General features: G+C 38.0%; 1 protein-coding gene across 2 annotated transcripts in view; it reads right to left on the bottom strand.

Annotated features, from left to right (window-relative positions):
• LOC128654470 (mitochondrial ornithine transporter 1) overlaps nt 1-14,394 on the bottom strand; it is a 137,682-nt gene that overhangs the window by 48,119 nt on the left and 75,169 nt on the right. For both annotated transcript variants that reach the window (XM_053708398.1, XM_053708399.1), the window contains exons 3-5: nt 11,069-11,327; nt 6,437-6,574; nt 4,861-5,033 (exon numbers count right to left, since the gene is read on the bottom strand). In XM_053708398.1, the coding sequence (XP_053564373.1) occupies nt 4,861-5,033; nt 6,437-6,574; nt 11,069-11,327 (570 nt within the window). The remainder of the gene's footprint in view (nt 1-4,860; nt 5,034-6,436; nt 6,575-11,068; nt 11,328-14,394) is intronic.

A 14,394-nucleotide genomic window follows, 5' to 3' on the forward strand; every position in this document is an offset into this window, starting at 1 on the left:
ATGCTGAGAGTCATACCTGGAGGTGCTTGTCACTCACTGCCGCTGGGCCGGGAGCAGAAGGGAGAGTGGCTGACGTCTGTGAATGCGGTCCTGCTGATATGAGTGAATCACTATCGGCCTCATTTCGTGGAACCGCCTTGGATTTCTACATGTTCTGGAGCCTTGAGAGGAGCAGTGCAGAGGTCCTGTCTCTGGAAAGTATTTTTCTCTTGATGATCCTGCAGAGTGAGAGTTTCTGGCTTTTTGAGACTAACATGAAATCTGGAATTGGGTGACACTCTTTATTATAGCAGCAGTTATTTAACGTTCATAATCCCATCTTGCTTGTTTAACGTGCTGCTGCTTAAAACTCAGTTCTTGGCCCGAAAAGTCTGCATTTATGAGGACTACTACCTAAGACTGTGTGCACACTGGGACTGAATCCTCTTGTTGTTTCCCCTCTACACAGAATAATTGAGGACTTATCAGTAATGGTTCCTAGGTTTGGTAGTCTAGCCTTAAGCGTGTTAATTTTATGTTTAATGTTGTAAGATATCACTTATACACAACAATTTTCCCAGCAGTTATATAGCTACAGTACTGCTCAGCAAAGTTTTGCTTTATTATGGGTTGATTTAACCGGGATTGGTTAGCAATAATTGTAAATGGAAATTATCTATTTTCTATATATATGCTGCTTTTCACATATACATGTCGAAGTTTGAATGTAATCTGACTGGCTGGTGTGTGAATTGATGTTGTGACTTTCTCTGACTGTTGTATTCCTTTTAAAATAGCCCCTGACATTATAGAATTGTGCAGCAGGGGGAGATGTTGTGTGCCCTGTTCTGTATTCTGAGTGGTCATCATGAATGGCTTGTCAAAGTATTAACTAATGATTCCAACTTAGTTTCTTGGGAGATATGCCCCTTATTCAGATTACAACATTTAGCTAGGAGCTTAACTGAGTATGCCACATAGCTAGGCATATGCTAGATTTAATGTCCCTAACGCTCTTCTTATGAGAAACTCTGGAATCCCTGGCCATCCATAATCTGTATTGCGAATGTTCCCTTAGCATTATTGTAGCCCTCATCAGAAAGAGAGTATTATCTTGTCACTCCCCCCCCCCCCCACGTACGTGGGGTAAGGGATAAATAATTTATCCTCTATACTTCCTTTTGGCAGAGTTACGTAGCCTCTGCCCTGTCTGTAGAGCCTTTGCCAAAGCTTGTTCCTATAGTAGTGTAAAAATGGCTCTCCGGATCCTATTAATGATAGTTTTATTAAGATATCTCTTACGCGTCTAGTTGTCTGCAGTTTGTCTCTCCTAATAAATTTGGTATTATTTTTAACCTACATACATATCTACTGTAGTTCTAGAGCTGATGATGAGTTGTCTGAGGTCCAAAGAGATTTAGGTGTGGCAACTAAATTTGTCTTTCATGCACTTTTAGAGAGTTACCCCCTGGGGGAAGCTCTGGCTAGTGTAGATGATAAGGTGGTCTTTGTAGGAAAATAAATAATGAATACTGGTCAACTTGACCCTTTTATAAACTTGATGTAGAGGACAGCCTCTAGAGCACCTGGTAGCTCCCTCGCCAACAAGCCCTAGCCAAGCTTACCAAGATTTTTATCCTTCAAATAATAACTGGCAGTTGAATCAATGATTGCCCACTGGGCTTATCTGTCCATTCACTCGCCCTCAGGGGACTCCTGACTCTTGCAATCCGGGTTGCCCTGTATATCATCCTAAAATATAACCCTCAGCACTGGTAACCTCTATAATAAATTATTCTTTATTTATTTTTTAATGTTGTGGATTGTATGTCAGCTACAGTTTTCATATTAGTACTTGGACTACTCTATGAAGCATTTTCTACAGACTTGTTTTGATGTAGTGTTGTTTTGTTTTTGTTTTTTTTTCTCTCTCTCCTGTGTATTTCCAGAGTGTCATGCTTATTCTTATGATCTCCTTCAATGTTAATTTTAGTTTCTATGTCTTCAACTGTGCTCTAGTTTTCAGATCCCCCAATGGGATCTCCGTAACATTGATGACACTAGAGAAGTTAATGTTAAAATGAGAGGCATTGATGAGGGGTAATGTTCTGTCCTAGTGAAGTACTTAGTAAATGTTAAGCTGTTGTCTGTGACTGTAAAACTGTATTTTTCCCTGTGAGATATTGCCCTTCATTTTGCATATGCTGTACCTGTCTTCTTCGCCTCAATAAAAAATATAAATTATAAATATGCTAAGTTAAATAAGATCCCTTTGGTTACAATATCAATGGATGCTGAAAAAGCGTTTGACCGGCTCAGCTGGTCATTCCTTCAGCAAACGCTTAAAAGATTTGGATTTGGGGAAAAAATCATTCAGCAAATATTCCACTTATATACCTGTCCATCGGCAAGGGTAAGAGTGAATGGTATGATTTCTGATTCATTTAATATAACTAATGGCACTAGACAGGGGTGTCCTCTGTCGCCCATACTATTTGTAATTTCTATGGAAATTTTAGCGGCCAGAATCCGGGCAAATAATAAAATTAAGGGGCTGAATATTGGGAAGAAAGAATACAAGATATCGTTATACGCTGATGACGTTTTAATGACTTTGACCAATCCAGAGGACTCAATTAATGCCCTAGAAGAGGCCTTTCAAGAGTTCGGTAAATACTCAAATTTCCTGATAAATAATAACAAATCAGAGGCTTTATTTATTTCAACACCTGCACCGATTCTCCAGATCTGCAAACAACAAAATTCATATTCTTGGAAAGAGTCATCGCTTAAATATCTGGGTGTCTATTTAACGCAAGATATGGCAAGCCTATACTTAGAAAATTATGTGAAATTAGCAGAAAACATTCAGCAAAATCTTAATCAATGGAAAAAAAAAACACTTTCCTGGTTTGGGCGGATACACACAATAAAAATGAATGTTCTCCCCCGCCTTTTATATATCTTACAGACAGTCCCCATAGCTCTCCCAAAAAATTACTGTATTGATTTCCAGAGGATGATCAATACCTTCATCTGGAATGGGAAAAAACCCCGGATAAACATAACTACAGTATATATGCCAAAGAAAAAAGGAGGATTGGTAGTACCGAATATTAAGAACTATTCTAGAGCAATAGTACTACAGAGAGCAATAGATTGGCACACAAATAAAAATAATAAAGCATGGGTAGCATTAGAGACTGATCTAATTCAAGCCCAAACAATCAGCAATTTATGCTGGATAACGGCAGAAAGTAGACCCCCAGGTATAGGAGACTACCCTCTGATCCAACATATAATAACAATGGGATAAGATAATAGCCACATATCCCAACATATCGACATTCCCATCGCCACTACTACCAATAGATAATAACGCGGAATTTCAGGGAGGAATAATTCCTAGATGTTTTAACATAAAACAGATACAAGACACGACTCCGCTAGTAAATTTCCTTACACAAGGCAAACTGAAGCCTAGGGAAAACCTTACAAATATAGCAGGGGGAGCATATTCAAAATGGCTAAAATATCTTCAATTAAAAAACTTTATTCTTAACCACAGGCTGAAAGATAATTTAGTTAGAAAGCTAACCACTTATGAAAAAATATGCTATAAAGGAATTCCAATAAAGGGGACAATCTCTTATAGTTATAAATTTTTATCAGAGACGGACAAGCCTAAAAATCACGTATACATACATAAATGGGAAAAAGAGATTGGTACCCAGCTGGAAAACACAGAATGGAACCATATTTTTATAAAGACAGCTGAGACTTCAGTATCTTCAAATATTCAAGAACTTAATTATAAAATATTAACCAGATGGTACCTGACACCAGCCAGATTGCATAGCATTTATCCGAACGCGTTAAAATACTGCTGGAGGGGGTGTGGCATGACTGGGACAATGAAGCATATATGGTGGGATTGTCCATTGATTCAGAGGTTGTGGTCGGGCACCTCCTCCTGCATTCAGTTTATCTTAAATAAAACAATCCAATTGGATATATATAATGCCCTTATGAACAAACCTATTAATGGTATTTGTAAAATCAAAGCCAAACTTATAATATATATATTAAATGGCACTAAATCTATTATAGCACGCAATTGGAAGAAAAAGGAAGCTCTAAAGGAAGACATGCTAATACCCAGAGTAAACGAGTTATTGGAACTAGAAGAGTTCTCATATAAAAAATCTAAAAGGGAGGATTATTTCCTAATGATACGTTTCTACTGGGAAACATTTTTAAATAAAGACAAAGTATAGGGAGTGCGCGGGCGGGGGGGGACACGGAATGGAGGGGAGAGAGTTCATATTTTTTTTTTTTTTTATGTTTGTCTTTTGTAATGTCTTTATTCTTTTTTAAGATATTAATAAATATAATAAAGTAAAGTGCTGCGGTTCCAATCCCAATACTTGTTTTATATTTTCTGGTGAGTAAACATATAGTATATGGGAGAGAGACAACAGCTACAATAAAAGAAAAAAAAAAAAAAAAAAAACAATTGTAAGCCAGCGCTACGGAATTTTGTGGCACTATACAAATAAATGATAATAAATAATAATAAATTAGAGTCAGTAATGCAAACATGACATACACTCATAAATTGGTGCATGCTATTTTTGTTTTAGAATGTCCCTTTAAAAAAAGAAACATAAATGCCCTCTCTTGTCTTAGGCTATTTTCTTTTCTTGCTTCAATGACCATGACTGCTGATTGATCTGACTGAACAATAAAGATCTTTGTTACAAAGGATTATATTCTTTGGTCAAATTATTTATTTCTTGTAGACAAAGGAGATATCTGTACTGCTCAATAAATGTCCGGTTTTGCCCTGAATGCTGTCCGGTAATGTCTGTAATTACTCACCAAGTTCATCTTTTGATTTTCCATTAGATGCAAAAATTGTTCTGCTAAGTTCATATCCACCGAAAAAGCAGAAATAACCCGGCATTTCCCTGCATATCGTGCTTGTCAGACCCTGGTAGAATCCTATTGCGCCTTCTTGTTTCACAATTCCTTTAACTACTGACCACACTGTACTGGCACAAACACAAAATACAGAGAATTCCTCGCATTCTTTTATCAGAATAATCATGCAAAATCAAACAAAAAAAGTAAAGTGTGTTACTGAAATGTCAATGTGCTGGGAAATATAAAGGGAAACATCATTAAAAACAAGAAATAAGCTTGAATTAAAGGTTTTTTCTTTTATGAATCAGATAGAGCATACAATGCTAAACAACTTACAAATTGACTTCCATTATCAAATTCCATTTGTTCACTTGGAATGTTGTGTTGAAAGGTGGGGGAGGTAAGCTCAGGAGTGTGCACGTGTCTGCAGCACTATATGGCAACAGTTTCGTAAGAATGTTATACGTCTTCAAGAGCACTAGATGGCAACAGTGTAGTGCTTCAGACTTGTGCATGCTACCTACCTAAGTATCTCTTTAAAGGGACATCAAACCCAAACATTTTCTTTCATGATACTGATAGAGAATACCATTTTAAACAACTTTCTAATTTACTTCTATTATCTAATTTGTTTCATTCTCTTGGTATCAGTTATCGAAGGAGCAGCAATGCATAATGATTTCTAACTGAACACATGGCTGAGCCAATGACAATCGCTATATATATGCAGCCACCAATCAGCAGCTAGAAACTAGGTTCTTTGCTGCTCCTAAGCTTACCTAGATAAACCTTTTAGCAAAGCATAAGAAGAGAAGGAAGCAAATTAAATAATAGAAGTAAATTGGAAAGTTGTTTAAAATTGTATTCTCTGAATCATGAAAGAGACATTTTGGGTTTCATGTTCCTTTAACAAAGAATACCATTAAAGCAAATTTGATAAAAGAAGTCAATTTGAAGCTTGTTTAAAATGGTATGCGCTGTCTGAATCTCAAAAGAAAAAACATTATGGTTTCATACCGCTTTAACGATAGTACTAATAGCCACAATGGAATACTTGGTATTTTCCTATTTTGACAGGAGCAAAAATTCTAATTCAAGGGTTTGTACTGATCTTTTACTGATAGAAAGGAGATACACGTTCCTGAAGGTCATCAACAATAAGCGTATAAAAGATCAAATGATTAATGGGACAATTCCAAATAGGAGGAAAATGTTAAAAACATATAAAACAAATTAATGGGAATATATTAAATGTATAACATACCCAAAAGGTATTACAGACGTGACAGCAGGAAATTATCGGTAAATCTCATACATTTTGTAACAAGACCAGTTTGAATTATACAAGTAATTCAACTCGATGACTGTAATTTACAGTAAATTGTATATATATTGCATTTAATGTTCCTATTTTAAATCAACTAGCATAGGTGAAAATGTGTTTCATGCGAGGGCAATAATGAAAGATAAGTCAACATTTATCAATCTAATATATAAAAGGCATCTACAAACAAGTAAATATGTGACTTACTTCTGTCCTTGTGCTATCTTGCCAGATAACTGCATTTCATACATAGCCTGTAGACGGCATTTTACTAGCTCGGTAGGGCAGAGTACCAGGGCAGCAAAAATAGACGCCACAGAGCCGGCAGCTGCATTCTGCAAATCGCTGCAAATTATCATATAAGTGAATCTATTAGAATCCAGTAATGACTAATTTAAAAACAAACAAAAAGAATTTAATATTAAAAGGGGCAGTCTAATTGAAAATGTTTATTGTTTAAAAAGATAGATAATCCCTTCATTACCCATTCCCCAGTATTCCATAACCAACACTATTACATTAATATATTAATATTATTATTATTATACTTTAATTATAAAGTGCCAACATATTCTGCTGCGCTGTCCAAGCGTACAATTCATTTAATTAAAACAATGATAAAAAAAAAACTTGTAAGAAAGAAGATGAAATTTGACAAACACATACAGGAGGGATTGAGAACCCTATCCCTGAGGACACTTACTTTATACCTCAATGATTACCTTGTATCTAAGCCTCTGCAGACTGCCCCCTTTATCTTAGTGCTTGGCATTTTAGCCAATTAGTGCTGGTTTATGCATAATTCTATTGAGCGCAGTTATCTATATGGCACACACGAACTAGCACTTACTCAGATAAGAGGCGGCCTGCAGGGACTTAGAAACAGGCAAAGATTTAGCGGTTTAGAGGTTATAATCTTTTTTAAATTTAAATCTGATTAATTATTTTTTTATTTAAATCAGATTTTTCCTATTTAAATTTTATAAATAAAAATAAAAATAAAAAATTTCAGAAATAAAATGCTTTTTGAGTAAAAATCTATCTAAAGATAGTTTTCTATTTAAGATACATTATAATCCAAAGGTTCTTAATCCTGAAATAAGGATTAGTTTTTAATATTGTAACATGAGGCTGTATATTCATGGCTGTAATATTTTTTGTTTTTGGCAAATTAATCTCCATTCACAATGTTATCCTCTCCCAGAGGTTCCTGTAAGATTATTTTGGACAATTGTTCTATCTAGAAGATATTACCACATATTATTGGTTTTGTAGTTCTCAAAACTGTGAATTTGTGTCTGCAGACATAACAGGCACCGTTTTTATTGCAAACATAGACCTTAAAGGGACATAAAGCCCAATATTTTTCTTTTAAGATTCAGATATAACATAAAATGTTAAACAACTTTCAGTTTTTCTTCTATTATCAAATTTGCTTAATTTTCTTTATTCCTTTGTTGAATGAGCAGTTATGCGCTACTAGGAGCTAGCTAAACACATTGGGTGAGCCAATGACAAGATGCATACATGTGCAGCTACCAATCAGTAGTTAGCTCCAAGTATTGTATTGCTGCTCCTGAATCTACCTAGGTGGAGAATTTAAACCTCCCCAGTCTCGTCCGACCGGGGAGATTGACAGTTCCTGCCCGCACGTGATTGGCTGTGCACAGGCAGGGGGCGGCGTTGCACAAGAGCACAAAATAGCGCTCTTGTGCAATGCTGAATTCCGCCAACAAAATTCTGTCCTCCAACAAAGGATACCAAGAAAATTAAGCAAATTAGATAAAAGAAATACATTGGAAAGTTATTTTGACTTTACTGACCCTTTAATCCCATTGTTCCCCTGCAAATCTATGTACACAGAATCAACTCCTTACTAAGTTTTAAGAAGCTATATAAATAGAATTGTTTGGAGTGGAATAGATCTGCACAAGGACCTAAGTGTGAGGAGGGAGGGGCCAATCAGTAAAGGGGCCAATCAGTAAAATTTAAAGTTAATCTTATAATGTTATTGGTTTAGTTAAATAAAACTATTTAAATTGTTATTATTAAAGCGACAGTCTACTCCCAGTTTTACATAACCAACACTGTTATATTAATTTTTACCTCTGTGATTACCTTGTATCTAAGCTTCAGCAGACTGCCCCCTTTTCGCAGTGCTTTTGACAGACATTACATTTTTACACTAGAGGACTGTTTCATCAGGCTAGTAAAAATAAAATGAAATGCATTTGCTATATATAACCCCTCAAGGGGTTGATTAGTATCAGTTCATGACACCTATTGGGCCATTGGAATTGCCCACTGTTGGTGGAAGTCATAGATACTGCTTAAAAAAACACCTAATGATCCTAACAGAAAAAGTAACAATAGTTCCCTAAACAAACAGATATAATATGTATCAAAGTACAGATAACGCAACATCCCTAACATTACAAAATATACATCTTATAAAGAGAATCAGTATAAACATACGAACATGCTACAAGTGTACTATTAGTGGATAATATCAAATACAAATATAATTGAAACCTGTCAGATCAATCCTGTCTTTTCTTTATGAGAGCACATATATGTCAAAAAGGGGTTATTGCCAAGGTGAGTGCAAATTGCACTATTCACTATTCAAATTGCACTATTCCCTATCAGATGTTACCAAAATGAGTGCACACAAGGGTACAGTCATGTGGATCCATATATTCCTACTAGGATCTACTGATGGTGTATAAAATATTGGCATACCCAGTCCTTTTTCTTTAGTCCGTGGTTACGCTGAGCTCCAGGGGGAAATAGCCGACAATTGCCAGAAGCGGAGGTACCGCCCCCTTCACACTACGTGGTGGGGGTCAAAGACCAGCCCATTTCCACCCCCAGCTGGAGCTCGGCAAATCGACTGTGGGAGGGTAGGAGTGCCATGATGACATGTTAGTGTATGATGTCCTGAACAAATCAAACATAAGAAAAAAGGGGGCATATCGTATCTACTAAATACAACCGTAAATGTCAAATGTGGTGTCCTAAGGCTAGAAATAGTGAAGGGAAAAAGGGTGTGACATCTGAGAACCAACCATCTCATTCCTGGCAACTATGGGAATGATACTAATATGAAAGGAGAAATATACGAAAAAATAAATAATAAAATAAATACATAAAATAAATAAATAAAGCCTGATGAAACAGTCCTCTTGTGACTGAGAAACGCATTTCTGTTTTTAATAAAGGTTTCATATTTTTTTTATATACACATGCTTTTTATTTATTTACCTGGGACTTCTCTCCCTTACTGGGATTCAGTTAATTTTTTCCCCCACAAGACTTCTGTGAGCTGTTTGCTGGAGTGCAGTCTGCTGGGCGGCTGAGAAGTCCCAAACCTGTGTTTTTAGCACCCATCTGGTGCTATACATATGTAAGTGTATTTCACCGTTGCATAATATTGCTGTGCCCTACTGTGCTATGCGATGTGGGTCTGTACTTTTTTGTTTTAGGGATTTCTTGTATGTTTGGATTCCCAAATCCCATATACCAACCGGACCTCTTCTGCCAGTGCTCAGTCTGCTGGACGACTACAAGGTTCCAGCCTGCCCTGTAAGCGTAGCAAATCTGCCTTACAATTATTCAGGAGTGCAAATAAATAGCCAGCCATTACAAGTGGCTGGTTATTGCTACTGTGAGCTCGCAATAGCAATTAGCACTCTGAAAATTAACCAGAGGTATAGACATTGAGGTCTATAGGAATTGTGTATTCCCTGTAAATATAAATATATATGCTTATATACATGTATATTTATGTGTTAATATGTGTATATACACATATTAACACATAAATATATATGTATATATTCATATTCATATATATCTATATTTGATGCATGATTTAACCCCTATGCTGCGCTAGTTCTCATGCTGTGTCTCACGGCATGAAAACGAGGTTCCCATTGTAGCCTATGGAAGCGCACTCTATTGAGCACAGGGCTTCCATGCAATGCGAATGCAAGCTAGCGTTTGCATTGCGGGCCACTTAAAATACCAGCGCTCATTTACGTGCACTGGTGTTACTAGTGGAGTTCAAATATCGTGCTTGTGCAATTTTGTGCTCCAATCTGGTCTTTCTGACTAGTGCTTTAAATCAATTTAATTTAAATCAAATCCCCTCTGATAGTGACAGGGTTAGAAATCCTATATCTGTCAGCAGGAGAATGAAGATCTCTGTTCAGAATGAAAACGGTTACAATTCAGGTGCACTTGGCTAGTGCCATTAGCTAGCGCTAACTAAAGTTTGTCTTTCTCTCCCCTATGAGGAGGGAATGACCTGAAAGACTGCCAAGATCCAGAGAAATACACAGAGAGACAAAGCAGGTACTTTTAGCCCTCTGAGTTGGGAGCAGGTTTTTTTTTAATCTTTATATATTTGCAAAAAGCAAATAGTGTGAAACCTGCTCTAGCAAAAGTTTGGCCACTCTATCACTATCCATATATAATATAGGACAATAGTGATTCCCACAGACACACTCCAGAATTATGTGAAAAGCCTTCCCAGATGAGTGGCAGTTGTTATAGTCTCAAAGGGTTTGGGGCAACTCCATATTAATGCCCATGGTTTTTAAATCAGTTTTCCAACAAGACGATATAGCTGCCAAGTGTCCACATACGTTTGGCCATATAGTGCATTTGTACACCAATATACTATATTTCTATAGACATATTTTTTATGAAAATACAAGAAACATTGTGGCTTAAAACCTAAAATATGATCGTTCCTAATAATATAAGAGATGGTGCTATTTTAGGTTAATTTTAGGTTAATTACAAATATGAACTTTGAATCAGCCAATAACCTACCTTAGCACTGCTTTCTTGTCTAAGCCAACAATCTTCCTTACAACTTTTTGACAAAAGCCATAGCTCATAAACAACACTGAATTTTCAGCTATATTTGCCAGGAGTGCAGGGCTGGTGCCTTTGTAAAAGCCTCTAATTCCTACTTGACTATATGTCTTCACAGCACAGTCTATAAGTCCTCTATATAACTTAGGGAATGTTTGCATCTTCACCTTAGCGGTGTCAAAAGGTTGTCCAGTGAGAACACATGCAGTCCCACCTGAAACAAAAAATATTATGTTATATTAAAGGGACTGAAAACCCACAACCAAATTCATTTGCCCCCTTTTGCTGTAATGCAACTTTAAAATAGTAGATTATCTAATTCCTGTTGCTCCAGACTTCCAAAAACAGACTCTAAATTCTATGGGCTCGATTTATCAAGCCTTTTCCTGCTTTTCGACTGCAGATTCTCACAAGAGAACCTGCAGTCCGTATTTATGAAGCAGCGGTCACCAGACCTATCCTCTTCTCCACCTCTTAGGTAGAGAATTTCAATCTCTCCGGTCTCGTTTGTCAAATTTATCACACAGTATGGAGTAGGGGGTATCAAAAAACACAATTTATGCTTACCTGATAAATTCTTTTCTTTCCTGGCATGGCGAGTCTACGAATACGTTCTAATTACTAGTGGGAATTCAACTCCTGGCCACCAGGAGGAGGCAAAGAACACCCCAGCAGAGCTGTTAAGTATCACTCCCAGTACCCAAGCTAGAGGACACAAAATGGAAGTGAGGGAGAACAGAAGGCACCACCTTGAAGAACTTTCCTCACAAAAGAAGCCTCTGCCGAGGCAAAAGTATTGAATTTGGAAAATTTGGAAAAAGTATGCAGCCCTTGCAGGTCTGTTCCACAGAAGCCTAATTTTTAAAGGCCCAGGAAGAAGAGACAGCCCTAATGGAATGAGCCGTAATTCTCTCAGGAGGATGTTGACCAGCAGTCTCATAAGCCAACTGAATAACATTTCTCAACCAAAAAGAAAGAGTAGAAGAAGTGGCCTTCTGACCTTTTTTACAGAGTAACAACTGATTAGTAACTGAGTGCTACGATCTTCAAAATTTATAGGCACCTCTATACCTCAGCCTTGCCGAGGGCTTACCACTCTGGTGACCAGCAGAGAAAATCCTACTAACTGCTGCAGATACCGATCCTCGGTTCAGTCGCCTATCAGGTGGACCTAGGTCGCTGATCTACCAAAGTCTTGATCCACAGCATCTCCGGATCAAGCTAGCACCTAGCACAAGCCGCAATACACTCCGCTCTTCAAGCCTGCTGCAAGGAAAGCCATAGGGGCCTATTTATAAAAGGTCTTGCGGACCTGATCCGACAGTGCGGATCAGGTCCGCAAGACCTCGCTGAATGCGGAGAGCAATACGCTCTCCATATTCAGCATTGCACCAGCAGCTCACAAGAGCTGCTGATGCAGCGCCGCCCCCTGCAGACTCGCGGCCGCCAGCATGGGGTGTCAATCAACCCGATCATACTCGATCGGGTTGATTTCCGGCGATTCCTGTCCGCCTCATCAGAGCAGGCGGACAGGGTTATGGAGAAACAGGGGCCCACAAGCTCTGTTTGGAGCTTGATAAATGGGCCCCATAGAGTGGAAAAGTGGAGGGCGGTCACCTGACAGCAACAGATTTTTTTTTTACTGTGCCACTGAGAAAAAGCATGCAAGTTCCGCTGCGCTCAGACCAACATTTAAAAATAAAATTATTTTAAAATGAATCAAATAACGTCTGTGTGCTTCAATGAAATATAAGCATACCCCACATAAAAAAGTGAAGAGGGCATTATTAGCCCTAATCAGACCACTCTCATAGCCAGCCTCATATGAATTTGTAACCTGAAATCACAGTTACATTAACCGCTTAGCAAACACAGTGCCCTGATAACTTCCCTTAAGTTTATCCCCACATATAAAGATAATTAAGTCCCATGAACAATCCACTGAGGTATTACCCTCAATAGTGCCGAATCCTTCTCACCTAGAAGGGGAAGCACTTACCTGTGGATCCAGCTGCAGGGCAGGCAACAGCTCTTCGGGTATGACAGACTCAGTCGACCACTGACAGGGACCTGTAGAAAAAGAAAAGCAGAGTACTGACAGGGACCTGTAGAAAAAGAAAAGCAGAGTAACCAACCCTTGTTTTCTATAGAGGGGAAGCAAAAGTGTTAGAAGGTAAGCAAGGACCACCATCTTCTAACTGCTAAAAGCCACCATTACTCTTACTAAAGAGGATTACATGGACACAGCATAGCCCCAATCCTTGCTTGCAGGGAAAAGTACCCATTAAAGGATTAAATATCTTCAGATGCCATTTTTGCACATCCTCCTGATGTACAAGACAAATAATGACTTGGGCTTATGGGAAGTGGGAGTGATACTTAACAGCTCTGCTGGGGTGTTCTTTACCTCCTCCTGGTGGCTAGGAGTTGAATTCCCACTAGTAATTAGAATGGATTCATGGACTCTCCATGCTAATCGGAACAGCCAATAGAATGCAAGGTCAATCCGATTAGCTGATTGGATCAGCCAATCGGATTGAACTTCAATCTGATTGGCTGATTGAATCAGCCAGATTTTTCCTACCTTAATTCCAATTGACTGATAGAATCCTATCAGCCAATCGGAATTCGAGGGACACCATCTTGGATGACGTCCCTTAAAGGAACCGTCATTCGTCGTTAGTCTGTCGGTTGAAGAGGATGGCTCCGAGTCGGCTGGATGGAAGATGGCTCCGCTCCGCTGCGGAAGGATGAAGATAGAAGACGCCGCTTGGATGAATACTTTTACCGGATGGAGGACCTCTTCTTGCTCCGCTTGGATGAAGAATTCGGCTCGGCTGGGTGAAGAAGACTCAAGGTAGGGAGATCTTCAGGGGGTTAGTGTTAGGTTTATTTAAGGGGGATTTGGGTGGGTTAGAGTAGGGGTGTGTGGGTGGTGGGTTTTAATTGGTTTTTGGGGGGGTTGTATTTTTTTTACAGGTAAAAGAGCTGATTACTTTGGGGCAATGCCCCGCAAAAAGTCCTTTTAAGGGCTGGTAAAAGAGCTGATTACTTTGTAATTTAGAATAGGGTAGGGCATTTTATTATTTTGGGGGGCTTTTTTATTTTATTAGGGGGCTTAGATTAGGTGTAATTACTTTAAACTTCTTGTAATTTTTTTTTTATTTTCTGTAATTTAGTGATTGTTTTTTTTTTGTATTATAGTTTAGTTTATTTAATTGTATTTTAGTTTAGCTAATTGTAGGTAATTTATTTAATTAATTTATTGATAGTGTAGTGTT

The sequence above is a fragment of the Bombina bombina genome, chromosome 3, assembly GCF_027579735.1.
Source record: "Bombina bombina isolate aBomBom1 chromosome 3, aBomBom1.pri, whole genome shotgun sequence".
NCBI classification, from domain to species: domain Eukaryota; kingdom Metazoa; phylum Chordata; class Amphibia; order Anura; family Bombinatoridae; genus Bombina; species Bombina bombina.